At 45.1% G+C, this 27,474-nt stretch overlaps 1 protein-coding gene across 5 annotated transcripts in view; it reads left to right on the top strand.

The window, feature by feature from the left end:
• magi3a (membrane associated guanylate kinase, WW and PDZ domain containing 3a) overlaps positions 1-27,474 on the top strand; it is a 118,327-nt gene that overhangs the window by 31,229 nt on the left and 59,624 nt on the right. For 3 of the 5 annotated variants that reach the window (XM_030055240.1, XM_030055242.1, XM_030055243.1), the window contains exon 2: positions 16,404-16,415. The exons of the other annotated variants lie outside the window; for them this stretch is intronic. In XM_030055240.1, coding sequence (XP_029911100.1) covers positions 16,404-16,415 — 12 coding nt within the window. The remainder of the gene's footprint in view (positions 1-16,403; positions 16,416-27,474) is intronic. 5 annotated transcript variants of the gene reach the window in all.

The raw sequence follows: 27,474 nt of genomic DNA, 5'->3' as shown, positions 1-27,474 counted from the left end.
GGACACTGAAATAAATAAATAAATAAATAAATAAATAAACAAAAGCATGCATCACATCCTACTACGTCTACAGCCTGGTACCTCTCCCTGCAGGTGGCTAATCTTGAGTTCCTGACCCACAGTCCTGGCCAGCTAAATGGATAAATGCAAAAAAAGAAAAGTCTGGCCTGTTTTTTTATTATTATTTTAGCTACATGTTTTATGTGTTTCAGAGGACTCAAATAGGCCTGCGTATTTCTGTGTTTAATTTATTTCAGAGTAGGCCTACACATGCCAGTGTATTTTTTTTTTCTTCTCTTCATAAGAGTTTTTTTTTTTTTTTTTCCTTTTTCTTTTCCTTTGGTGTTTACCAAACAATAGTTTTTGTATAACTGTATACAGGACTTTATAAGCTGTGTTATCGAATATGTTTTGCGGCTCCTGACAAATTTTATTTGGTGGAAGAGGGGGGTAAAATAGCTCTTTTGAATCTTTTGTATGTTGTAAGGCAGAATGATAGGACTCCTCGTCAGCCTCACCAAGCAGGTATTTTCTGTGTGCAAGAGTCAGTGGTTGTGAGCGTTGACATCGAAGTGCTTTACCTCATCGCTTCAAAGCAGATTTCCCTGGGAAATTTGGTGTAATCTCATTATCGCAGAGGGACTAATGTTTTCAATTACTCACAGGGCCTAGATCCACTTCATAGCTGCCCCTTTCAGTCGTTTCCTTCCTGTCTTTGTAAGGAGCTGTTTTTGCTGCAGAGTGCATTCTCTCAGAGGAACATTACTGATTCGTGGGAAGGAGGGGCCGGACTTCCTCCTGCCTCCTTATTGGTCGCACCAGATGATTTCATGGGCTCTACATGACTGTCAACAGCTATGAACGAATCTGAGATGGATGTAGAAATGCCAAGGTCTCACACGATTTTCCAAGGTGTAATTTAAATACATTTGTGCTTGCTCTTTCTCTGTCTCTCTTTCACACACACAAACATACAGTAAACCAAGATTCTTATGTGATTTCAAATGAAATCATTTTTTTCTTTTTTTTTCTTCGATGCACTGGTTAAGCTGGTTAAATTTGAACAGGCATCTTCTTTCCTTCGTTTGGCCTTCCAACCACACCAAAACAATGTTTTCCACCTGTAGAAATGGGGAATTTTTTGAAAACCCTTTCATAGGTGTGCAGGTTTGAAAATACTTTTCTGGCATTGTAGCTTGGACGGGGAAAACGGAGATTATGTTAAATTGCCATATGATTTAGTTCATCGTCTAGAATGCATGTGTGCAGAATGTACACAGGGCATGCATGTAGACCTGTGTGTTTAATAGGGGATTTTAAGCATTTTGTATACAGGTTGTTCATTGTATATAGGAATGTCATATATTCTTTCTATTTTATCTTTATTTTTATTTTATTTTATTTTATTAATTATTATTATCGTTATTATTATTATTATTTTTATTTTTATTTTTATTTATTTATTTATTTATTTTACTTGCACAGTGCTGGAGTTGTTGCAATTACATTTCACTGCTGCTGTACCTGTACATTCATGCATGTGACGAATAAATCTTGAATCTTGAATCTTGAATCTTGAACACTAGTGTGGCGTTGTGTGGGCGGAACACTACACATTTCCGCCGCTTAAGTGTGGACATAACTTGAGGATGTGAACTAGTAGGAAAGCCACAGAGTCCCAGTGTGACAAAATAAACCCTCACTTCTTCTGTCTGCATCCGTCTGTTTGCTCTGCCCTCCACAGGCCAGCTCATCATAGACCTAATCACTTTAGATCTGCTTGTCTGAACCCTTCAGATCACAGGGCAGAACTAAACCTTCTCTTTTTCCCTCCACCTTCTTACAACTGGATCAAAAGGAATTCCTTGCTTTCTTCCAATCTCACATAGTAAACATACAGAATCTGTAATCTGTATAATCTATCATCCCCCCCCCCCCCCCCAGATTTGGTCAGCACCACTTTTCTTGCTCAGACCATTACAGCCCAACAATCTTATCAGCCGCTCTGTTTTAACACACTAGTTCTCCCAACTTGCCTCACAACTGCATTCCCATTCTCTTGGAATTTATGTAATGGTATTAACATAATGGGGCCTATTAGAATGCAAGACATTTTCCAGAGCTATAGCACCCACCTCCCCCACCAGCCACTCACCCCCTCGCTAGTTTCCAAGAATTCACCCTCCCCTATACCCCATCCTCCTACCCACCCAAAGCATTAATTACCAGCTGAGGGAACATTGTTGGGTCTTATCTCTCCCCAACACGAGGACTCGTCGTGCGGCCAGGACGCTTTTTGGGAAGGTCATTCCTCAAAGAGCCGAACAATTCAGAGTGACATTCCGTGAAAGACCATGATATGTCACGAGATCTATCGCTGACAGTTCTACAAAAGTGATTGTGCCCCAATTACCTCCGCCTGCCCCTCGCTGCTTTGTGCGGTGCATGCTGCTCCCTGGGCGCAGTGAGCTATGTGCAGCACATAGCCACAGCATGACTCCGCACGCATGACCTTGACTCTTGCTGCCAGTATACGTCTGAGAGAGCGAGCAGGCCGCCGATGTCTTTCCGCCAAACATGCATGCACATTCACACATCTCGCCGCTTAAATGCTCATTTCTGTCAAAACGACGTGTAAGAGCAGGATGATTAGTTGTTGAAAGGCTGATTAGAGTGGTGTCAAGTGATGTTTACATTTAAGGGTGAGTGAGGGTGTGTGTCTGTGTCGAAGTGCTGGAATTTTGAGTCTGAGCCGATGGTTTTGGCTGTAAAGTGGAGGTTGTTATGCAGGGCAGAGTGATTCGCGTGGAGACCTTGAGTGTGTAACAATGAGTAATCGCCCTTGTAGCAGGTGCGGCAGAATATTCTGATTCGGCGAGCCCTGCGTCCTCTTCCACAGTCATTCATCATCAATCTAAGATCCGTCTTCTTCTCCCCACCTCCCTCCTTCAGCCACGGCTTCACGCGCGCCCTGTGGCCTGAGATTGTTTCGAAATTACTCGCATCTCCACCTTGGCAATCAAATCTCTAGCCTTTGCATTAAGCACAGGGCTGTGCTGCTACCCGTTGCATAAAAGATTACCAGAAGGAAGACGAGTGGGAATAGGACACGCTGCACATGTAGCAGGTGGAGAAGCAGCGCTGATATCGTTTCCCACTGCAGAATCTACTTGAACAAATAAAGTGGCTCTCCCATTACCTTGCTGTGTCTGTGTGCGGGCACACGGGCGCGCGCTCTCTGCAGTTGCTCTTGTCATGGTTGACTTTCATGAAAACACGGCTCTCGTATGAGAATTGGTCGTGTGTGTATATTTGGCTCCTGTTTGTGTGTTTTCTCTTTTCTCTCAGCGCATCCCACCAGTTTTCTCTCACAGCAATGTTTTGCCATGGTGAATTTATTTGAACATTTCCTCTGGGTTATATGGGTAGGATGACATGAGCACTTATTATATTTGTCATGTTTTTGCTTTCAACACAATCCAAAAAAAGGCAGAAACAGATACCTTGGAGGCAGAGTGTGTGTGTGTGCGTAACAATAGTGCGTCAGTGGCGATGAGTAAGTTTAAGAGCTCTTTTGTGGATTCTCCCGAGGATGGAAGTCCTTTCCTGTACGTCTTGCTCTAATTGAATGTGAATTGAATTCCTGTAAAGTAATTAAGCAGGCGGCCACATATACATATATGATTAAACATATGACAAGGTAGCAGACAGAGGTGGATGCAGTTGTGTCATTATCACAGTGAAATGCAAACTAGACATTGGACTTGTTCAGTAGTCAGCATTCAGAGTAATTATTACCTTTGTGTTCTCATACACTATGTACAGCCATAAACAGCTGAGGTGCTTTTACCTTGGAGGAACCTTTCCATATCGGATGTCTTCTCAACAACAACCCCCCCACTCCCCACATGTAAGGAAGGTAAAAACCCTAAATGCTGGACCAGATTCTTATCAGGCAATTTTGGGTCGGCCTTTCCCCTCCTGCTATTCACCAGTGTTTGTTTTCAGCCGAGTGAATAGAGAATGTTAGTAAAAATCCGCCCACTTCTAACACAGGCGAGGAACAATGAGAACATTGTGCGCGAGCGGACCCGCTACAGCTCCTTGACCGCCTCGTGTTTTGCCCTCGATCTTGGATCCGCAGCCAGCTGTGGTTGTCAACAGATCTTGTTTTTTTTACCACCATCGTACAGGAAGCGCCGATAAAAATAGAGACCCTGCAGAGACCCGGAGTAATCTCAAATTCAGCGGCACCTATTCATGTTGATGTGTTGCTTCCTCCCATAGTCTCATAGGTGGGGTTCGGCGTTACCTCTTCCCTGTGAGTTTGACTCATTCCACTGTCAGGGAAGGTGGGAGCACAATTGTGTGTACTCCCACCTCAGAGAATTAGTTGATTTAATTTAGGCTTTTTAACCTTGAAAACACCATTCATCTAACGCCTATATGGATTTTTTTTGGACTTGACTGCTTGCCACCCTCCTTCCCCTCACTGCTTTTTGCTTCTCATTTTTCTCCATAAGGCTAGCAACTCCGGTGGCAGCCAGGCACGGTGAAATACAGACTGCTATTGGATGAAGTGCAGGGCTCCCAGACAGACGTGATCAGGGTGAAAGGATTGGGAGCCTCATGCCAGGCAATCTCCCTGATAATGGAATGTGGCCGCTCAACAACATTCATAAATATTCAGATGAGGCAAAATAAGGCCGCCCAAGAGATTGTGTGGCGCAAGCTGTCAGGGGCGTGCAGAAGAAGAAAAAACAACATTGCTGTCTTGGTGTGCCGTAGGGAAGAGGCCAGCATCTCATTCTGTCATGTAGAGAGAGACAGGAATGTGGGGGCGGTATTGTTCTCTCTTTTTTTTTTTTTTTTTTTGGTTGAGGTTTGTTTGATTTTAAATATGAACCGTGTTGAGCTGATCTCCTCTTTCTGAATGGGTAAAAACAAACATCCCACAGGCTCCAAGTAATGATGCATGCTGGGTGATTGAGGCCTCGTTTCACCTCAACAATTAGCATACGCTGCAGTTTCCGCTCAAAGTATGTGTCAGAGCCGCAATTAACATGGCAGTGGCTAGCCACACTGGACTTGAAAAACATTATCCCTGTGGTGCGTGGATAAATACTGGAATCCTAATGACTAAAGGATTGTCCGCAGGAGAGGAACAGTTGGAAAACATCGTGGCATGAACAGGAGCAGTCATATTGACTTAATGTTAAGGCTAATATGTGTAGTTTCAGAAATGGTGGGCAATTTGCAGTCCCAGGAGCTGAGGTCAGGGCTATTAAAGGCTGCTGAGCAAACATGGTCTTTATCTACTATTACCGCAGTAATATTATCACACTTGGTTTAAATATCACATTTTACGTCCACTTCTTAAACATGCGCAGGCGGCCTCCTCAGTATTTGTTGATCCTCTGTGAATAGTGGAGATATTTAAGTGGTACAGTTATAATTGAATTATAATTGAAAATGAGACGTTTCCCCAACGGGTTAAACAAAGGTTAAATAACATAAAATAAAATCATTTACATTTGCCCCAGGCCGTCTCAAGTTCCTTTATGACAGCTACCGTATGAAAAACGGAAATATTCCCTGCGTCTTTAACCACAGGGACGTCGCGCTTTTATCTTTTAAATAACGGTCGAGGTTTCGGCTCCTCCCTCCGTCGCCGTTCCTTGTCCTCCTCCTCAGACATCAGTAGCTGTAGAAGTTTGAGTGAGCCCTGCTCAGCGGATACAGGTTAATTAAGTACAGCGTTTCCCTGGCAGACGATTGGACCACGGAGCCCCTCTCCCAGGCTCTGATTTATGCCCAGTCCCAAGGACAATCTGTGCACTGCGGCACAGCCATTACAGCCAAGCCACAGCATCTGCAGAAACAACAGCATACACAATGTGGACCAACGTGAACTTTGCCCCCAATCTCAGCATCTGTTTTTTTTTTGTTTGTTTTTTTGTACTATAAATCAGTTTCTCAGTGTGCTGTATGGATGGATGGAATACATTTTGTTAAGTCCCTTTCAGCTGCTTTATGTTACATCAGCTCTCAGGGTAATGTGCATCAAAAAGTTCCCAGCTATTTTCATCTGTGTAACCACAAAGAGATACAAAGAGATAAGCATCAGGTCAGCAACCCTTATTTCATCAGATTTTTTTTGCATTGTGTGCCATCTCAGAACAACTTTAATTTCATCTGTCTGAGCTGTGTAAGAACACTGAAGCCTTATGATCAGAAAGGCGTTTTTTTTATTATTATTATTATTGAGAATTTTCTTTTTATTTGATTTAGGCTGGTGAGTAATTGTGACCATCCCATGTTGGAAATCAAGGAAAGTGTTTCCACACAGGTATTATCACAGGTATATCACACAGTATTTTCACACTCGAAACCGGAGTGCCACTCACTGACTTACTGACCTTTTTCAGAAATAAAATAGTGGAGTCTTCTAGTTTATCATCTTTCAGTAGAATCACATTGTGATGATGAGGTGATTTCAAGATGCTGGGACACACAATTCTGATATCTAACCTGATGACACCCAGCAAAGTTTCATTTACAAACGGACAAAATTGGGTATGAAACATTTTTTAGAACAGTATTTAAAAGTTTTAGTTTTGTCTGCCATTGCACAATGGTAAGAACACTAATTTGAATACAGTTACATAACATGCAATTTGTCATATCTCATTGTTAGAAAAGTATCAAGGAATATGCCCGTGTTCAGTATTTGTGTGTGTTGCTGATTGAATGCTGCAGAACTGTTGGTTGCTGTTGCCAGTAACTTGAGTCACTCCTGTCCCCTCACTAACACTGTATTATTCATGGGACCTCAAACATCCAGGAAGACACGGTGGCCAGGAGGCATTCATTCCTAATCGTATGATTGCAATTCTAATCATCATCTGAAATCAGAGCTGCGGTGTGAGCTATTTAGATGTGCTGGAGAGAGGAAGCGGCTTTGCAGTGCTCGCTGCTGGGAATTGTGGTCCTCTGGCAAAGTCAACCCTGAGAGGGGACTTAATGACGGCACTTCAGAAACTGATGAGTGTGTGCGTGCGTGTGCAGGCCTTGTGTGACTTGAGGAGAGGGTAGATTATAAATGATGTTTTTGTAGACCACTGTGGTGTGGCTGTTCCTCTGAACCTTGCTTAGATTATATGTTCAGTCAAATAGTCTCAACAGCTCTGCATCTAGAATATCCCAAATGTCTTCCAAAGCAAACCATTGCTTAATCTCAGAGTGAGCAAATATTTCATGAAACAGCTCCAAAACAGCCGACTGGGCTAGATAAAAAAAAAAAAAAAAAAAAAAACTTGCATTCCTCTTTCTTATTTTGTCAGAAAGTCCCCCACTGAGGGACAAGCTTCGGTCTGTGCTGGCAGCGAGATAAAACGGATCAGCTGGTGTAGAAGACGCGTCCATGTCCAATCTCCATTTTGCTCTCCCCGGCAGCGTTTTGTTATTAGCCATCCACTCAAGCCGGCTATAGGGAAAGCAAACGAAAGAGGAAGAGGAGGGAGAGACAGAGAAAGAGAGAAAACAAGCTGCCAAGTGAGCCATCATGCCACTCTCTCAAGGACATCTACTCCTTTGACTGAGGACACTGCCGCTTGGGCTGGAGTGTGCGTGCACGGGGCAGAAGGCATTGGAGCCTATGGGCCATTCCTCCGAGTTTATTTTTAGTTCCCAGCCACTATAACTGGGCAAATGCTAAGGCTTAAACCATCAGGGGGCCTCATTTAGGAGAGGAGCAAAAAGGCAAAGCAGCTCTTTGGCTGGAGCGAGCCGTGGCTTCCACTGCATAATGACGGGTCAGTAGTCAGTCATTAGCTAATGATGGTTATCAGATGAGGAATTAAAACCCACTTAACAAGATGATGGATAGATGCCCTTATGGCCCCCGCAATCGTGGTTATGTTGATCCATTTCCGCAGAATAGATGCCGATTTAATAGATTTACATCTCACAATTCATAATGTTGTCTCATCCATTTAAGAGCCATTCGAAACAGCAGAATTTAGATGTAATCTGTGCCACCGATGTAGACTCATTTCATGACTCATTTGATGAATTGTAAGTTGATCCACAGATCAGATGAGCAGATTATCTCCGAAACAAAGTGTCCTCAGATAAACCTGGTGGGGGGAAAGCTCCGTCTCTGCACTGCATTCCCTCGACGAGGCACAGGGATAGTCACTCATCCTGTCAGATTTTGTCAGAGCTCCAGCAGACGGACTCTGTCGACTGTCCCACGGCCCTCACGCCTGACACCTTAACAGAGGCTCCTAACAGAGGCTCCTGGATGGATCTGTTGACCGAAAAAAAAGAGCGAGGGAGCTTAGGTTGTCGACTTTTTCGAGTTGAAATTCTGCGGTATTAAGTCTTCTTTAGATACCAGTAATGAGAATTTGCTATTGCAGATAAAGACTTGGATTGATGTTCCAAAAAGAAGTGGCTGAGGGGGAAAAAATCTATCATTGCCAAAGGGCACGAATAAAATAACTATGAAATATCCCAGGACAGAGGGAGCTAGACACGACACAGAGGTGCTGAGAGCCAGTAGCGCTGCCATCGTGCTTTTGGTGAACAACAGCGGATCAGATAGCTTGGTGCCCCTGTTGAACCCTGCTCTGCTGCGGCTGGCACAGCCATGACTGAACGCTGAAATATGCTATTGCATGTGCACACACACACAGAATATACACACAGTGGTACGTGCTGACATGCTGTAGCTCTCCATTTGTTTTGTCTCTACATCCTCCAGCCCTGAGGGGGAACATATACCTACCGAGGGTGAGAAGAGGGTGCATGTTGTAGGTGAGAGAAGCCCTCTGCGACTGCGAGAGCGTGCATGCTCGTTAAACAAAACCACAGTCTGTCACCTTCTCCCGTTCGGCCGTCAGCCTCCATCTTTCTGTCCGCCTCATTCGCTTTCTCTCTCCCTCTTTCCCACTCCACTCCACTGCTCGTTCTCTCTCATGCCACCTCTGTCTCCAGCACGGCTGCCTGATACACCGTTTGACAGGGCAGAGAAACAGTGTAATGGTGTGTATAATTCCAAAATGCTTTCCGTAATTAAATACCATCTAGACACTAATTAGTTCTATCTGCTGATAATGCAGCCACCTCAAATCCACTCGTAATGTCTTCTATTTAATTAAGCAAATGGGTTGATAAATAAAGGGTCGGTTACTGTCCCTCCTTGCTGTGCATTAGTTAACCAATTCCCCCCTCCCAGCTCAGTTTGTGCTGCCTAATAGTACGTGGGCGGCCGGCTAGTCAAGGTACTTTATCTTGAATAGTGCTGTAATACTCATATAGCTGAAACTTTGTGGGTACATTAGCGATAGCACTGCCATGGATCACACGCATTTCTCGTATCATATTGTTGTTTTTATTGGACCCGCTTACGAGAGGGAAAACAGTTGAGTGATGTGAATCCATGGGGTTTGGGGCTGAAGTACCACAAGCCTTCACAGTGAACAAGGTCCTGGCCACAGAGCAAACACAGAACAACAGCACGGGGTCCATCCTCTCAGCGTGCTATATTCAAAATGTAAAATGAAACTGCAGTTCACAAAAACAAGGATTGGATCTCTGTTTTCAATCATTTATTTTTAGACTGGATTTAAAGATGTTTTATATAGAAAAGCTTTTTTGAATTTTCTGAAGAAGGGGGTGAAAGGCACAGCATTTTCTCTGCTGCTCTGCTCTTTAATTCCATGTATTTTGTATTCTCTCAGCCACTCTCAGTTTAAGTCCCCCCACCCTTCCTTCTCCCTTTTTCTCATTTTCTAACTCCCCTTCCCTTCTCCCTTCTTTCCCTTTCTGCCTCATCTCAGAGATTCAGATCATGGCCACCTTTGCTCGGCGCTCGACATGCTTGACCTTTCAACCGTTCTGCTCTGGAGCAGCTCCGTCTCCCAGCCCCGTTCCACCTGCCTCTACTGCCACACCGTTTTCATCCTGATCATTATACATTATACCTGGCTTGGCGCCTTGCCGCCGCTTTGGATCGAGCGAGCCTCCCAAGCGAATGGGAGCGAATGTGTCCTCATTCTGCATAAGTTAATAAGCCAGAGTAATTTCTCCCTTCCTCCCCATTGCATTAAAATTAAGTCATTTGTGCTATTTTCCCGCCGCATAATTAGACAAGGCAGTTCTCCACGCAGCCCACTCTGTCTGTGGGGCTGAGGCGAAACAGCAGGGGTCCCCTAGGCTTCTGTTAGGTACCGCTGCACCCTGCTGCATGGGATGAAATATGACTGCATTACTAAAGCAGCACCAACGCTCCCTCTCTCTCTGAAGGAGTCTCTGTAGTCTCTCATCCCGATTCTGCAGCCTACGGCGGCCTGTCAGTCTTAGTTATAATTCCAGATGGTAATTGATTTGCAACAATAGCGTACAGTTCAGCACAAATTAAAGACTTACCACAACGCCTTAGGCCGGGGGGGGCCGAGCGGCAGAGGAGCGGCGCGCGTTCCTCCTCCGCGACGGATGATCTCAGGCAGGTGTTCGGGAACGTCGGACGAAATGTCTCACCCGCATGACGCACGCTGCGAGCTGTTTGTTTTGTGGAGGATGTGTGACAGGGCCTCTTTTGCTCGGCGCGGCTATGGGGCCCACATAAAGCAGCACATACCCGAAGGATGCGGTCTTAAGCTTGTATTACCCACAAGAAGCTCAGCAACCAGGATCTCATTGTGTTTTAATGGGAAAAGACGTGGCTAAACAATACCCATATGGTGCCGCACAACCTATTACAGGGTATCTGCTCTCTCTGGTGGCTGTAAGTCCAGTTCAGCCTGGTCTATCCCATCAGTGAGCTATGATTAATGATGTGGAGGTAATGACTGGTATCCATCAGCATGTACTTAGCATAGTTAAGTAAAGAAGCTGGAGGAGGGCAGCAATAACCAAGTGCCAAGGGGGACGAGTTATTGCCCTCCAGGCCCCACCCCCAACCCAAAGCTCTGTCATTACCTCAGCACACACACAACTACGAATGCATGCACCGGCCATCTACCCGCAAATCCCTTCCTATAAGCCGAGGCTATACCCTAAACATATATTCAAACGTTTATGAGGCGGCGATAAAACAAGCGTGACAACTGAGGAGTTACACCCCGCTGTGTGATTTATAGCTGATGGGTCTGTGTTAGGGATCGAGTGCCGACTTCTGGGGAAGCGGATGGGCTGTCAGGTCCAGCAGGCGCTCCCTAATTCGCAAAGGTCATGTACCTGGAATGAGAAACAGGCCGCGCGCGAGCTGATTTTCAGAACTCATCTCAGGCCTCATTATGTGCGCAACCCATCAAGCCACGCTCCCGCTCAGTGTTGATGTTAATGAGACATGCACGATAGCGGCTAATGTAGCTGCGTGTTGAAATATGAGAAATGAACATTGCCTGCCTTTTTTTTTTTTTTTTTTTTTTTGTGAAGGGGTGGGGAGGTTGCTATTCATTTCCCTTCTGGAAGGATTTGGAATGTGTGGAGAATTTCAGAATGCGGAGGGGCTGGTCCTTCCTGCCGCAGTTTTCTGCATGCCTTACTCGCGCTCCAACCAGTTTAGGTTTCAGCGCACAGTGGAAATGCGTGGGACCCACATACTTCACACCCTCAGGTCTTTGTCGAAGAGGACGGCCTGGTGGAAGAGGTCAAGGGTCAGCTGTGCCCGAAGCAGCGGGGTAGTAGTAATGAAATGCGAGCTGTGAAATTTAGTGTGACTGTCTCACTGCCTCTGTTGCAACAGCACGTCAGGATTATGATCCATTCCATCAGAGGAGGTACACCATGCTTTTTACTGTACATGGATATAAATACAGTATACCATGTCAGGTATCTGTTTCTTTCCTGTTTGGTGCATAAGAATAAGAGGAAATAAAAAGCAGCATGAGTAATATCCGGGGCTTAAGACGGCTTTCTGTGAATTATTCATATCTGGAGATCATAGTAGATCATAAGGGATTATCCTATCTCTTATGTACATATACCTTAGCGATATGTCACTTGTCTGTTTCCCCCCTTGCTGTACAGCTGTCATTATGACACATCTCTTCCTCAGTCCTATGAAGGCTCTGTCTCTAAATTATAGGCTGTTGCTCGGATTTTTTTTTTTTTTCCCTGCAGTGAACCAGGTCCTGACGCTCATCTCTGGGTCTAAATCTCCGTCTGATGTCTCAAAAAAGCTGCTCTTACACTGGAAATGGATCTTTGCACAACCACTACAGACTTCAGAATAAACAGGTGGCTGTCTTGTTGATCTGCTGCCCTCTGTGATCTCAGTAATACGGCTGTGCACTACTCCGCTGTGGTGCATTTTCACATTTCAGGGCATGGTGGCATCAGCCGTATGCAAGTTCAGATAAGTTATATAATGGTTATTAAGTCCTGGATTTTGCAATTACTAAAATAGAGGCATTAGCAAAATTAGTTACAGCAACCCTAAGTATCAGCAAAATGCTTAGGCTGACCCATAGGTGAGTGTACATGATTCAGTGTAGCCTACTGAAATTGTACAAATGTAATGGCAAAACATTAATATTTCCCCCATTCTTCATTTGAAATATATATCAGTGAGTGTGTGTGTGTATATATAAGTATGTATGTATATAAAATGCAAATTTAAATGCAGTAAGAACTGAATCAGAATCATGTATTTGCTGATTGGCAGGCTGCTTGTATGGGTATGTCCACGTTTTTAAAGACTTCCCATTCAAATATAATGAACTACTAGTTATAGACTAACTAGCAGCTTCTAAACCTCTAGAAGGGATTTTACACCCTTGGAACAATCGTACGCATTCCAGGGGCCTAACAGGCCCAGATGGCTGTGATTAGGTGGAGTGGACCTGTGAAACTAGGAAACTAAGGCTGAAGGAATGATGAAAAGCCCTAGAGGAGGAGAAGGAGGTCAGCCTGTGCTGATTCTGAGAATGCACAATACAGAATACTGGTTTATGGAGAAAAGAAGAAAAAGAGGTGGGCTAGGCTAAAATGTGGAATTGTGTCATACGGGGTCCGCAGAGAGGCCGTTAAACTCAAATTGTTTTTGCAGAAAACGCCTCGCAGTCATGGCTCTCATTAGCCCCACTAACATCTCATCACGAGTCCATCAGTGTTTACTTTTGACAACGCTCTCACATCAGTCGTGCCGCCGCATTCTGTTTCCTTCATGATGCGATGTTGTTGAAGTGAATCACAAAGTCAAACTGTAATCAAATCCACTAAATGATACTGTTTGGGATATTTTGGATTTGCCCTAACCTCTACTGCATCCACCACCACAGGTCCTGATTGTGAACGTGATAGCTTTAATTCAAATCTTTTCAAATTTGCTGTGTATATTCACGACCCCAAAAGCAACCTTCACTGATTTCTGCGACCCCCATCACCTTTCCTCTAGCGCCACCATCAAGCCAAACTCGGCTTGTTTCAGGTTTATACCGTGCTCTCATTCATGTCCAGTTCCCTAAAGATGTTGGAAATTGATGTCTTGTCACATGCACGCACGCATGAAAAAAATGTGCACACACAGACACACTCATTAATTCGCACAAGAGAAGCCGTTCCCAAGTGCTGGCTGTTCTTCTCCCCCAGCCTCCCTTGTGATTCAGTGAGCACAGCTAAACGCCACCTTAAACATGAGGCTTTCTGTTCGGTTTTGTGGGCTCATGCATATAATAGCCACGCCAACGGGACAGATGGACCAGTCTGATAGCATATCCATCATGTCCACTTCAAAAGGCCAGTGTGCTATCTGGACACTCCGGCCCTGTTTGGCCGAGCAGCCTGGCTCCGCTTGGCCCGGCCATTCTGCAGACAGCTTGTCAATATGCTGAGTTACTGGGAAGAGCGGGGTTGACAGGCCTCTGAGTGAGCCCACAGCAGTGCAATCCCGGGAGAGAAGAGGGCAATGGGTGGACAGCCACTCAATAATATTCGCATGGAGCCAGTCAGAGAAGGCTTGGAGGGGCACGGGCGGGCAGCTGGAGAGAAACTCCGAGGTATGACAGATGCCGAGCCTCGACTTGAAGTTGGCATGTTCGCGTGTTGTTAACAGGCTCAGTGATTAATGCATCTCAAACTGCGCTTGTTGTCAAGTGCCAACAAGGACATTGTATGCATTCTTATAAATTCACTCATCCGCAGTGTTGAAGCTAATCTGATTTCAAGTATTTTCCACCAGACATTTCTGTTATCATGCTCCAGCCCTCCTGGAGGAACCCTTCAAACACAGGTTGCTGTGCAGTCAAAACAGTTTATCATCAGCCTGGAGCCCTCCGAGACAAACAGCCCCTCACACCTTTTGATCAGAGGTATCTGTTGGTACTTTCTCTTAACTCCCTCTCTCTCCCCAATCTCCTCCGAGAGGCTTAAGCTTCTATTTATTCCTGGTGGTTCATTTGAGCTTAATCACATCGCACCAACCAGCAGCCACCTGGGGATGGGCAGAATTAATGAGTGTGAGGGACGGCCAGCAGATGGATGGGGGACCAAGAGCCCCGCTAGGAGTGTGCAGAGAACGCCTGCTGGTTAAGAAAAAAAAAAAAAAAAAAAAAAAAAAAACCTCCCTCCCCAGTCAGTCTCACTGAGAGTAATGAGAAGGGGAGGCTGCTGGCAGGCTGACTGATTGTTCGGAGCTGTCCACACCTCAGAGAAAGTTTACAGAAACCCTCAGGGCTCTGTGGAAGCTGGCATCGAATATCCATCTCAGCTGTGAGAGCTATGATGCAAAGTCAAGCCTCTGTATGTAATGAAACATGGAAAAACGGATGAATTCATCTGTGCAGTTCAGACAGGGGTCACGACCCAAGGGCTGAACAAGCCAAAGACATCAAGTCTGTGCGCATGATGATACATAATGTTTGTGTCCTTGGTAGCCCACAGAGGCCACATACTCTCTGCTGAAACACTTTTTTGTCTCACATCTCTTTTTATAGAATAAGGGATTGAAAACTAATTCTGCCGTCTTAAAAGACAGATAGCAGGTGTTCTCTTCCATATCCTAGTATCCCGCCCCAGAGGGCTGTAGTTGAGTCTGATGGGTAATGAGGGAAGGTAAGTGCAGCCGATCTGCAGCACTCTGTATAATTTCACTGTGGTGAATACTTGTAATGAGTTGGAGGTCGCGTTATCTGCCCTTCCTCTGTGATTGCAGCTTGTGGCACGCGGGCGGCTCTCAGCCTCCTGGAGGTATAATTATTACCTTGTCCAAAAGGAGTTCCAGCACTAAATTAAGTTGCTTAATAGCAGCGCCACGTGAATATCACGGGGCATGACTTCTTACAAGGCTTGTTGATATGCTGTTTGTGTTTTGGAAAGCGGGCACCGTGCCAGGTATGACGCAGCAGTCGAGCGTAACTTGACTTTCATTGTCGACGGTTGTTCTGCAGCAGCTCTGCAAGCATATCTGGTTATTTTGATGGTGTACTATATAAAATGAAAAAATAGAAAATAGTGTAGCCTCTGCTCTGCATTTTTTTTTCTACAGTAGAGAGAGACTATTCAAGGATGCAGCCTCTGTGCTCTATATACTCAGGGCAGCTGTTTGGATGTTTTTTTTTTTTTTTTTTTAACTTATGCATTGCCTGAATTGCTTTTGATGGGGTGACATATTCAGGGCACTTATACTACTATACCTGTGCATTGCTGTACATGTTACATGCCTAGGCTAGGGCAGCTTGTCAATTTACACTAATGAATATGAATAGTGCTTGTTTTCCTCTGCTAATAGGACTCACATTGCCTGTTTGTGTCTGTCTTCCCTCGCCTCTGTATTTTCACTTCACGGTATGTGCACACGTGGCAGTTCTCAGCAGTTCTCGAGTCTCGAGGAAGGAGTCCGTCTGAAATCCGTTTTTATCATGACTTTGAATGGATTTTTTTTCCCCTCTTAGATAGCACCAGTGAAGGAGATTTTATATTCTGTAAAATTTGTGGAAGCAGTGGGCTTTACTCTCCGGCGGCACAGAATGAGAGACAGAAGTTGCTCAGAATTGAAGTGAAGCCAAGCCCGATGTCATCAATATGAGCTTAATCTGCCCCACTTCCTATATAAGACCTGCTGTGTGTGTTCACCATACAAAAGAACAAGAACAGGCTGGTGCAAAGACAACTGCATTGTGTTATTATGTGTGAAGCCTCTCTGAGATGCACAGGGGAGCCAATTCAGGTAGTATCCTGAGATGGCTGTGTGAAGCCCCTGTCCTGTGAGAATTGTTGCTGTGTTGCCTATAGACTATACTGCATACATAATGCCAGATGTGGCATTTGAATAAAAGCAGTGAATCTGACACCTTTTAAAGCATCAATACTTGAAAGCAATACAAATGCCACAAACATAATTGCCAGGTGATTGAAATGCTTTTTTCTCTTTCTGTTCCATGTGGATCCTCAAGTAACCACCTCAGGTAAGAGAGCAACATCTTTTTGCTCATATTTACCTTTTCAAATGTAACTGGAGCTGCTGCATTTTTATTGCCGGCACAGCTGTCACAATGTTATTGAAAAAGAGCCGCATACGAGTGAGAAGCCTGATCCAGCCTTATTTGCAGCATAACTAGCCCAACGAGTCAAGTTTGAATGGAGGCTATTTGTCACGACTTCACACTCCAAGCATTCATTGCCCCTTTTTACAGATCGGTGTGCTCTCCTCTTATGGAACGAGTTTCCTTGCACTCCCCGTAAGTCCTTGACCAAAGCAGTGACCCAAAAATGAATTGAATCTCAGCTGTGATATGGAGTGTTTTCATCCCTTTTCGGTGTGAACGCTGAACCCACTTTGACTCGAGTTTCTGACGGTTCCATATATTTTCTTTCATTGCCGGCGCTCTCCCTCCCCCTTGAAAGCCAGTAGATGCTTTTTGTAAGTAGGTTAACTCAGCATGCTCGGCCCTGCACACGGCAGCGCTGTGCTGTAAATGGCTCCGTCCCTGGAGGAACCGCCTGTAAGGTCCTGTAGTGACACGGCTGTCCAAAACAGAACACTGGCGACCTGTCACGATCCTTCTGTGTCTCCGGAGAGGGAAGTGGAGTAAAACTCTCCCAGGGCCACCTCGGCTTATTGCACAACAGACAGCTAGAGGTGTATAATCGCCGGCTCCTCCGTGGCCCATCCATGACCTATCACGTCATGCCACCCCTGGTCCTTCCAGTAGGACTTCAAACCCCAGAGAGGAGCGCTCAGAAGGAGAGGCAGGACAGGACTGTGTGGCGGTGGCGTTTTGGTGGGACGTTTCTTCCAGATTGCCATTATGCCTGGGGATACTGTGTAGCTGGGGAAAAGGAGGTCTGTTGCAGCTGCTCACACCCAAAAAGCTCCCATTCTCAGAGTGCTACGGAGCAAAGTGGTGCCAGCTTTCAAGGACAGACAGAAGTTAACATGTCTTCTCTGCATGCAGCCAGCCTGTCTGATTGGCCTCAAGTACGCTAACTACTGCCTCTCCACTGTGTATAAGTAGAGCCACTCCAACATCAATCATACTGTCATAATAGAGCCAGAGAATTAGGCCATATGGCTGTATACTGTCAGGTCCTTGGTAATCGTATGTATGAATGACATGAGCTGCATCTAGTTTCTACCATGTGGCAATGTCCTTGTCCTTGTCTCTCTGTCACGATGTCTAGATATTACTGATCATTAACGTAGGCAGGCTGCAGCATCGCATTTTGTCACCTGTTGTTTTAACAGCATCAAGAATAATTTTCCAATCTTCTAAATTCTCTGCGGGTGCAGTAACAGGGCTGTAATCCACCATGTTTTATTCATTTATTTTATTTAGCAGCTACAGGCAGGTAAACTTAAGCACAAAAGCGAATGTAGAGGTACCCGGTTCTTGGTGGTCTGACGGAGTTAACAGTAACAGAAAGTAACGCTGATGTTTTGCAAGTCATTACAATCTTTTGCATCATCATCGAAATGGAATGAGCGGCACGACAGTGACGAGCCGGCTCTGGGGACCGGAGGAACGCAAAGCTTTGCCGGAGTTAAAAAGTTCAACCGCCGAGGAGTGTTTAATGCCATGGTGTTGAAATTACATATTAATGAAGTCGTAGCTGCGGTTTGACACCATCGAAGAAGCCTTCAGACACACAGTGACGGATCCATGTGTTCCCAGCCCGATGAGGAATGGCGCGCGATACCGCTTTTACTTCTTGGCAAAACAACCTGTGCCGTGTATCTGCACAGTCATCAGGACTAAAATCCCCACAAGGCATCAGGAAGATTGATGCTTCTCTCTGCTCTGATTGCCTCTCTCGCTTCTCCCCTTTCATTTCTCCGACCATGCTTCTTTGTTGTCCCACCATACAACGCCAGGGCCCGATTGGAGCCCGGCGGCGGAAAAGACAATCCGTCGAAGCCGTTCACGTGTTAATTTGACGTCACCACTGAAGGCTCTGCTATCTCTGGCAAATGACTGAAGACTACCATTTCTCAATTATGTAGGCAGTCGGCTCCAACGCCTGTATTGTGACTTCCCTCTTCCTTTCCTTTTGTCTGTCCCTTTGTCTTTGTCTGTTTCTCTGTGCCGTCAGACAGCTTTGCAGCATAAGTGAACTTCTTGCTTTGTGTGCCGCATCTAATATTTATATGGAGTATGAAGGCGGATGGCATGCCAAGTGAGCCAAACGCTGCCTGTGAAAGCCAGTGGAGTCTTGATTGAATATGCAGTGTTGGGAGGCTGAATCTGACACACGGTGATATCATGGCACTGAAGATGCAAATCTTGAAAGCTGGCCCCCCTCCCTTCTTTCCTGCTCCCCAACTCTGTGTGTTTTCCATTCTTCTTCATTATTATTCTCATTCAAAGGGACCCTACAGCGAGCTGCATCCAATACGGGCTGGCGTTCCAACATTTATCCTCACAGAATTCAATTACTGCTGTGTTCGCCTTTCTCCCCCCCTTTTCTGTCTTTTATCATTTTTCATAACAACGTCCCGATATCATAAATCGGAGCCTATGTTCATTTCACACCGTGCTCAGGATGATTGTGCCAGGGGCAAGAGAAGAGGACACCTATAACTGGCATCAATCATAGGCTGATTCGGCTCTCGATTTGCCCTCAGACAAAGTGCATTTAGTGGAGAGCGATGCTGCTGCTCCTCCAGTTGTTTGTGTTTACCACCTGTGTCTCTCTTTCTTTTAGAACAGGCTTTTTTATCTCCTTTGGGCTCTGTCCGTCTGAGGGAGGCCGCGAGAGCCGTCTTTTCACCGGCGTCTTATCTGACCCAGGGGTTGTAAAATAAAACGGCTATCCCTGTTGTCAGTAAGATGGGTTCATTTCATTGTATAACGCAGACAAATGGTGGAGGTCTCGGGTCTTGCTTTGATGTTCTTCCCTGTTCCATTTGAAAACCGAGCGTGCCATTATTTGTATTTTTTTTTTCTTTCTTCTCTTTTAAAATCACACCTTTCTGCGGCTTTCATCTTTCGTTTTCAAATGCAGATCGGCTGTGGCACATTTGGAGATTTTGAGATCCATGTGCAGTTTCAAGAGAAAGTTTGTGGACCTTTGGTAATTTCTTGGATTCTCGCAGAAATTGCGTTCTAAAGGTGAGCCGATTTTTATCCAAGTCCTAACGGATGAGTCCAGTCTTAATAAACAACTCGCACAAAATCAGTTGTACTTAAGTCTTAAAGGAAGACAACTAGAGCGTTGACAGCCTTGAATGGAAAAGTATGTGAACTTGATTAACGAAGGTAGGAAGGACATTCCTTAGCGGAAATAAGTAAATCTCAACCAAATGTGTCTCGTGGGCCATGGTAGATTGTTTGGACCATTCCGCTTTGCAGAACGGTTTGAGCTCATTGTCATGCTTGGGAGGTCTTGCGGCTTGCTTCGGGTCATGCCACAGTATTGCAATAGGATTAAGGTCAGGACTTTTACTTGGTCATTCCAAAATGCAAATTTTCATCAGTCTAAGCCCTTGCACTGAAGATTTTTTTTTTCTGCGCTTAGGGTCATTGTAACAGTGTGTGACCCATCCTCTGATGTATTTCAAATCACAAATGCGTAACTTGATATTCTGCTGTGGACTTTTCGGACAGCGTTTGGAATTGATTGTTCCCTCACTGGGCAAATTGAGACGCATATCTTTTTTTTTTTTTTTTTTTTTTGGTCTCCATTTTGGCCTTTCGTTCACTCAAACATCATTCATTCACCAAAAAACATACACCGGTCTAGCGTAGTAGTGTGCACGGGGGAAAACAGAGAATTAATAATGCCGTGTGATTACATTGATGCAGCAGCCAACATCCAGCATGTACTTGTACGTGTTACTCTTCAAAGCAACTCCGCTTGACTGTCCAGGCAAAGAAGTCTCGCTTGCCTCGGTCCATTTGCTGTCTTGATTTTGACATCCTGCTGGTGCTCCATGCATGCATTTAAGTTAAATTCAGTTATTTGCTTACATGGACTAATGCAGCTATGACACCGCCTCTGTAAACGGTAGAAATGTCAGATAGGTCATGGGTCAGGAGCGCACACACATGCCCAGTAGAGGAGAAGTCACTGCTTTTGTGTCTTATTGAGCATATCATCGTGGACTTTTCAAAGACATTTTTCTTGTCTGACTTACTGTAAGCAGCCCCAAACCATGATGTTCCTTCCATCATGCCGTATGATCGGGGTGATGTCTTGGTATAGATTCCTCCAAGCAGAACAATGTGTCTTTTTACCAGAAAGTTCAACTCGTGTCTCATTTGTTCAGGAGAACCTTATCCTACTTGTGTTATGGAGCATCCAGCTGGTCTTCAGAGTGGTTAACGCTGCTCTGACCTTCCTAAAGGTGCACCCTTGGAAACAGACATTACCACGTGCAAGAGAGGCCTGCATAGCCGTAGCTGTTTCCATAGAGTTCCTTGTCACTTTGATGAGATTTGTGCACCACTCTTAAAGTGATCTTTGCCGAACACCCACTCCTCGGAAGGATGGTTCTGAATTCCTTCCTTTTACACTATTTATCTTCCTGACAGTCAGCTGATGGAGGCTCAGGTCCTTATAGATGCTTTTGTGGTGCTTTTCATCCTCATGAGCTCAAACAACAAGTTGACTGAACTCTCTTTGATTGGGCCATTTCTCATATCAACATTTTTTTTTTTATGTTGAAGATAACTGTTGACTCTGTTGATAACCAGATGATTTTTTTTTTTTTTTTTTTTTTTTTTTTTTGGATTAGGGACGGCACCTCTAACCCAATTCCGAATCATCATCACATTCGGATTACCCCCTTTCATAGATTTCATCATCTCACAGGTTTATATACTTTTCCAGCCTGAACAGCGAATGCTTACACAATAAATCAAACATGGAAAAAATAGAATCTTTGGTCCTTTTTATGTTGATTCAGATTGTGTTTATTGCTGTTCCAAGCGAAATGTGACAGTGAGACAGTTGCTAATCTCCGCGTGCCTTATTATTTCTGTAAACTGTACATGATGCGGAGCTCCACTCCTCCTCAGCTGGCTCTGTATCTTTCATGGCAGGATGACAGCCCTGCCTTACACCCTGCCAGCCCTCATACGGTTTCATTATCTCTGAGTTTTGCATGTATTTGATCTAGAGATGGCCAGCTAAGTCACAGCAGCCCTGAGGACACACAGGAGACAATTAGGTAAAAGTCTCCAATGTAACAATGACTGATGCCCCAATCTTAGCCGGGCGACATGATGAATGCTGGCCTGTTGCAAAATGGCATTTTCTTCACCACTTTTAATGGCTAATTGAATATGTATTTATTCCTTTGAGTTAGTGCCTGTGCTCAGCTTCCCCTCCCTGTCTATTAAGGAAATTGTCCAAGAGCATTTAACTTCTGTCCAGTTTGAAAGAAACATTTTAAACAAAGAGTCATCACTGGCATGGGTTCAGGCCAGCTTCATAATTACTGTAAATGGCACAATGTCACGACAAGGCAAAACTTGGATTTCTGCACATACACGGTGGCAGGGCGCCTCAACTGGCTCTGCTAAGGCCAGATTCTTCTCTGCCATTTAGGATATTAGGCCCAAATAGTTTGGCCCCGAGAGACTCACGGTCAAATTTCCTCTGTAATCCCTTTTCTCTATTAATTTTCACCGTCGACGCTGCTCAAATGACAGGAGCAGTAATGTTTCAGACATCATAGCCTGACCCCGTGTCTCACAAATTAGGGCTAATTTTTTTCTTGATAAGCATTTTCTAGAGCCAAGATGCCCCTTTCCCCGCCTCCTCCCCTACCTCCCTTGCTACCTGCAGCATGTTAACCAGGGCGAGCGAGAACGAGGTGTGGAGTGGAACAGATGTCATTATGCATGCTTCTGTAGCTTAGCTAATCACAGGCACCACCTGGGTGTGCTGATTGCTATTAATCTGCTATTGTAATTGAAAATCAGGGGTTGCACCGCAACAGCATGCTGTCTCTCCATTGGACCTAATAGATTCTTAACGCCTGCTTCCTGACAGGCTCTTCTCTCACACCAGGAGACAGTAATATAGCGGCGACCCCTGAGGCAGCACGCTTTGATAATGGTTGGCTGTGATTGACAGAATTATGGTTCAGACCGGCTATTTTTACAGCGGTGCAGTGTAATCTCTATGATTATTTTACAACTGATCACTGTAAATGCATGAAGGGATATTTCAGCCAGGCAGTGGTGGTCTAGTGCTTAATGGTCTTTGTCAAGGAGATTGAACCCTGTAGTTGGAGCTAAGAATGTGAAATGTTTTTTTTTATTATTCCTTTCCAAGTAATTCTAATCTATGCTATTCAATTCTTCAAGTCTAGTAATTGATAATAGTGAGGTTGCTGTTGCTGAATCATGATGAAATATTCTTTTTCATTAACCGCAACACAGCACCCCCCCGCCCACCCACCCATTCCCCACCGCCTGAACATTTCTAGACATTGTCAGTGATAAGAGCAACAACAATAATAAGCTTTATCTATATAGCACCTTTAAACGCAGAGTTTACAAAGAGCTTTGACAGACACAGCAAAAGCAGAATGCTCACAAAGCAAAATAACAAACAGGGATCTGTACAGAGAGGCCAAACAGAAGGAAGACAAAATTAAGGTAAAAATCAAGATAAGTTTACAACCGGAAAACGAAAGATGCAAAACACAGCAGAGAGGAAGACAGAAGAATATTGAAAGATAAAGATGGTAAAAGAGATAAAAAGACAGGAAAAAATATACAATTAAATAAAAAAATAAATAACTACAACTACAAGAATAAAAGCAATAATAATTAAATAAATAAGATGAAATAAAAAGATGACATAACATCAAGGCCAGTGTGTAAAGTGATTTAAAAGAAGCTGCTGATTTTGTGAGTCTTAGCTGCTCCACTCCAAATCCGAGGGGTCCTGATGGCAAAAGCACGGTCACCTTTAGATTTAAGCCTCGGCTTTCTCACATGGGGTCAACATTTCTATCGTGTCCCTCGGGGCCAGACCCAGGCGTAGCTTTATAGGTGATCAGTAGGATCTTCAAATCAATTCTAAACTGAACAAAGATCCAGTGGAGAGAAGCCGGGACTGAGCTGATGTGATTTGACGGATGTGTTACAGATTTCTTGGAAAATGGGAACAAAAGTCTTTTTTTTTTTTTCTCTCTCTGTGTTCAAAAGCCGTTTAGTTCCAACTCTGTGTCGATGGTGACATTGTTGAGAGCTGCTGTTTCCTTTTTTTGTCATCGCTGATGAGCTCCCAGTCCAGCCTAATCCCATCTCAGGTGAGACCTCTACCCCCGCGTGGAGCCCCTCTAGGTGCGGTGCTACCTGCTAATGGGAACTCCCAGCACCCCCTGACAGCTGCCCCGCCACGGAGCCCCATTCTCATCCTCCCCGCCAGCTCCTCTGCTCCCTCTCCCATTGATAATCCTGTTCCGAAATATTCTCAGGGAAAGCGGATTATTGTGCTGAGCGGTATGAATTTCTCCGCAGTTGTATCTCACAGTTAATTAAATTTATCATTGTCTTCCGAATGGCTGGCGTCCTCTTTCTCTCACTCTCGCCGGGACGCGCGGTCCAATAAAGGGGTGTCCGGTTTGAGTAATTAAGCCTAATGGATTCTCCTCACCTGGGGATTCATGCCCTTAATCTGTTCATCCTCCTGTGTGTGTGTGTGTATGTGTGTGTGTGTGTGTGTACGTGCAACTTCATGTTGCTTTGTGTGTTTGTGAGTGTATGTGTGCATCCATGTGACTGTGATACAGGATAATGATCCCTCGCTCTGATTATGTAAGATTCTCTCTCTCTCTCACACACACACACACACACACCTACAGTACACCATGTAATGCCCTTATTAGCAGCATCCTCTTATAAAACAGTATGAAATATTCTTCTTTTTTTTTTATGAACGACAACACAGCCCAGCACAGCGTGACATTTGTAGACAGTGCCATTGTTTTAAGCTTTTCTTGTTAAGTCGAGACAAAAAAAAAAAAAAAAATCTTCCAAATGCCATGCAGTCGCCGCTCTCCCACTCTCAGGTGGCACGGCAGTAAGTCGCTGTTTGTGTGCCTCTTCCTCTCGCTCACAGATGGAATCATTAAACTTTGAAAAACCAAAGTCTTTGCTGCCATTTTGCAGCCTTTTCTACCTTGTAAGCTGTGAATAATAACCGAACATGAAGATGAAACACGCATAGAGTCGGCACTACAATAACTTTCGGTGTGTTCAAAGGCTGCAGAGTGACACGTTTTCATTGTAATCACCGCAAAACCACTCGCTTCAGAGGGAGGCTGAGATCCGCTCCGACATCTCAATTTCGTGCACGTAGAAGCCACTCGAGGCCGTCACGCTCCCTCCTCTGTCTTACCGCAAACTTTTCTCTCTCTCTTTTTTTTGTGTCATCACGCCATTTGACACATAAGAGTAGAGCTGTTTTGTTGCGGGGCGAAACACACACACTTCTCCTCCAACACTAAGAGACGGCGAGGCTTTCAGCTGTCAAAGGAGCCTCGAGGAGTGTGTGAGGAGAGCACAAAAGAGAAACTCTTCCCTCCCGAATGCACCGCAGCGCTCCTCCAAGTCTCGTGGCTCTGCTTCTATGGTTTCCTCCATCTGTGTGTGTGTGTGTGTGTGTGTGTGTGTGTGGGGAGGGTGGCCAAAACATGGGCACAAATGCAAACGCACACATGGAGATACACTCACCCCCCCCTTGCAGCATCGAGTGAGTAATTTTGAGCCTGCACAAAACAAGCGTCTCACCCTGCTCCCCTCTTCACGCCTCTGCTTCTCCTCGTGCGCACCCATGTGTTTTGTGTATTATCATATTTTCTTAATTTGCCTGTGTTGCGGAGCACGGTGCGCCTCTCCGTTTAGCGGATCAGAAGAGCATCTGCTGCAAAATAACCTGATAATTATCAGTAAGTGAGTCAGTGTTTTTGTGGTCAGGGGTGATTATATCCGCAAGCAGTTTTTGGATGAAGCAGTTTCTGAAGGAATATCTCTATGCATGTGTGTGTGTGTGTGTGTGTGTGTGTGTGTGTGTGTGTGTGTGTGCTCAGAGATCCGGGTTGACCTCGTGCCACATTCCTCAGCCGTGATTGAACTGACCCGCCACTTTTCACGGTGACCCGTCCTCGGAGCGTGTTGGCCAAAACTCAACTAGTCGGGAAGCGTCACACATGGAACGAATCAGCGTCAGAGGAGCTCCACCAAGCTATCTCTCTGACATCATACCAATAACAACGACCCAGAGACCAACAGGGAGAGGACTCGCCCCTATTAGATCAGCTCTGACTGGCCGCCCGGCTCAGTCCCCGAGCAGCACAACACCGTGACTCACCACCACTCAGCTCGGGCGTCATTACCGCCACGCTCTCTGTACACACTGCTCACACTGTTGACAGAAAGCTATTATATTTTCAAGATGCTAATAAAGATATGCGGTAGTTGGCCGGATTATTGTGAAATATTTGACCGCCGAGCTAGAAAATCCGTGTGGTTTCCTGACAACAAATCGACACCGCCTTCCCTTCTCTCTCTCTCTCTCTGCTGCAAAGTACCCAGTCGGGAATAGGTTTTAAGACTTGTGTGTTTGCATGTAAATTGCCTCCCCGGCGCGCACGTACCTGCACACACACACACACACACACGCTGACAGACAGACAGGCACATGCACGCTGTGATCCATCCAAACACTCTGCAGTGTTTACAGGGAGGGTGTTGGCTGACTCACTCCAACTCTACCCATCTCATAACATCAGCGAGCGCACAGATGTTCGTTTCGATCCGCTCCAGTTCACTCCCCCAGCCTCATCCGTCAGTCCATCGGTCATGTGGAAGGATTATTTATTAAACACAGCCAACGTCTGCCGTGCGCGATCGGAAGAATACAGATTTCAATCTTCAGAGGAAGCCCCGAAAGCGGCGCGAGGTAAACATTCGGTTGACATTCAGCGGTTGTAAAGGAGGTTTTTCCTCTGATTCTTTCCGTCTCTCCTCTCTGGCATCTGGCTGCTAAAGCCTTTTCATCTGCTGTGAGTGACTGATCTGCCCGGCCTCTGCTCACTGGGCTTCTGCCCGGCTTATTGAGCAGCCCCTTGCGTGTGCCATCAAAGAGAAACAGATAAATCACGGACTAAATGTCAGTGTCCAGTGGCTGAGCAATGTCCGTAGGCTCCACTAAGCAAAACATACACCCCTCCCTTTGTGCATGTGTCCACACATACATGCATAGAATTCATGTCACCATCCCGCTCACACACACACACACACACACACACACACACACACACATACACACATATCAGTGAGAGTGATGTGAGGTGGACAGGGGGCTAAAATGACTGAAGTCCAGCCAGCTAACTCATTTCAGTGATAGGACAGGAGCGTGCCCTGTGCTGGAGCCTGAGGCTTCTGCACATGATGGATGGATGTAATGTAGGAGAGTGGTTTCTCTGCACGCACCCCATCCCGACCTGACTTCCTGGAGATGGACAAGCTAGTGCTGGTGTCCGTGTGCGTGCATGTGTGTGTGACAGAAAGAGTGGACTCATCGTTCTCTGGACCTGAAATTGCTCATTAGCCACACCGACCAGCAATACCGGATTTGGAGGAAGTGGGGAAAACGGCTACTGCAGGATGAGAGTCAGCCACGAATCACCACCCAGGACCAGCAGAGGGTCGCTTCTGGTGAATTCTTACCAGCAGAGGATATAAAAGTTGTTACTGAGCACATGCCTTTAGGTTCTGTTGAAACATATTTTTTATAGAATGAATTATAGAATTATAAAATGAATTTCCATACACACTGTGTTGATTGCTGCACTATTCTCAATATCTGATGCAACACAGGTACACAGAAACTTGATATGCTTCTATTATTTAAACATATAGGCCACATTAAGCTAAGAACGCATAGTTACAAGCGCAACATTGACCCTTACCATAAGTGGAAAACAAAGCAGCTCCGTAAAATACTAATTTCAAATTAGAAAAACTGTATGAAATGTTATGATAACAGATACAATTAGTATGA

Source organism: Myripristis murdjan, chromosome 7 (assembly GCF_902150065.1).
Source record: "Myripristis murdjan chromosome 7, fMyrMur1.1, whole genome shotgun sequence".
NCBI classification, from domain to species: Eukaryota; Metazoa; Chordata; class Actinopteri; order Holocentriformes; family Holocentridae; genus Myripristis; species Myripristis murdjan.
This window is presented reverse-complemented; position numbering and strand designations above follow the sequence as displayed.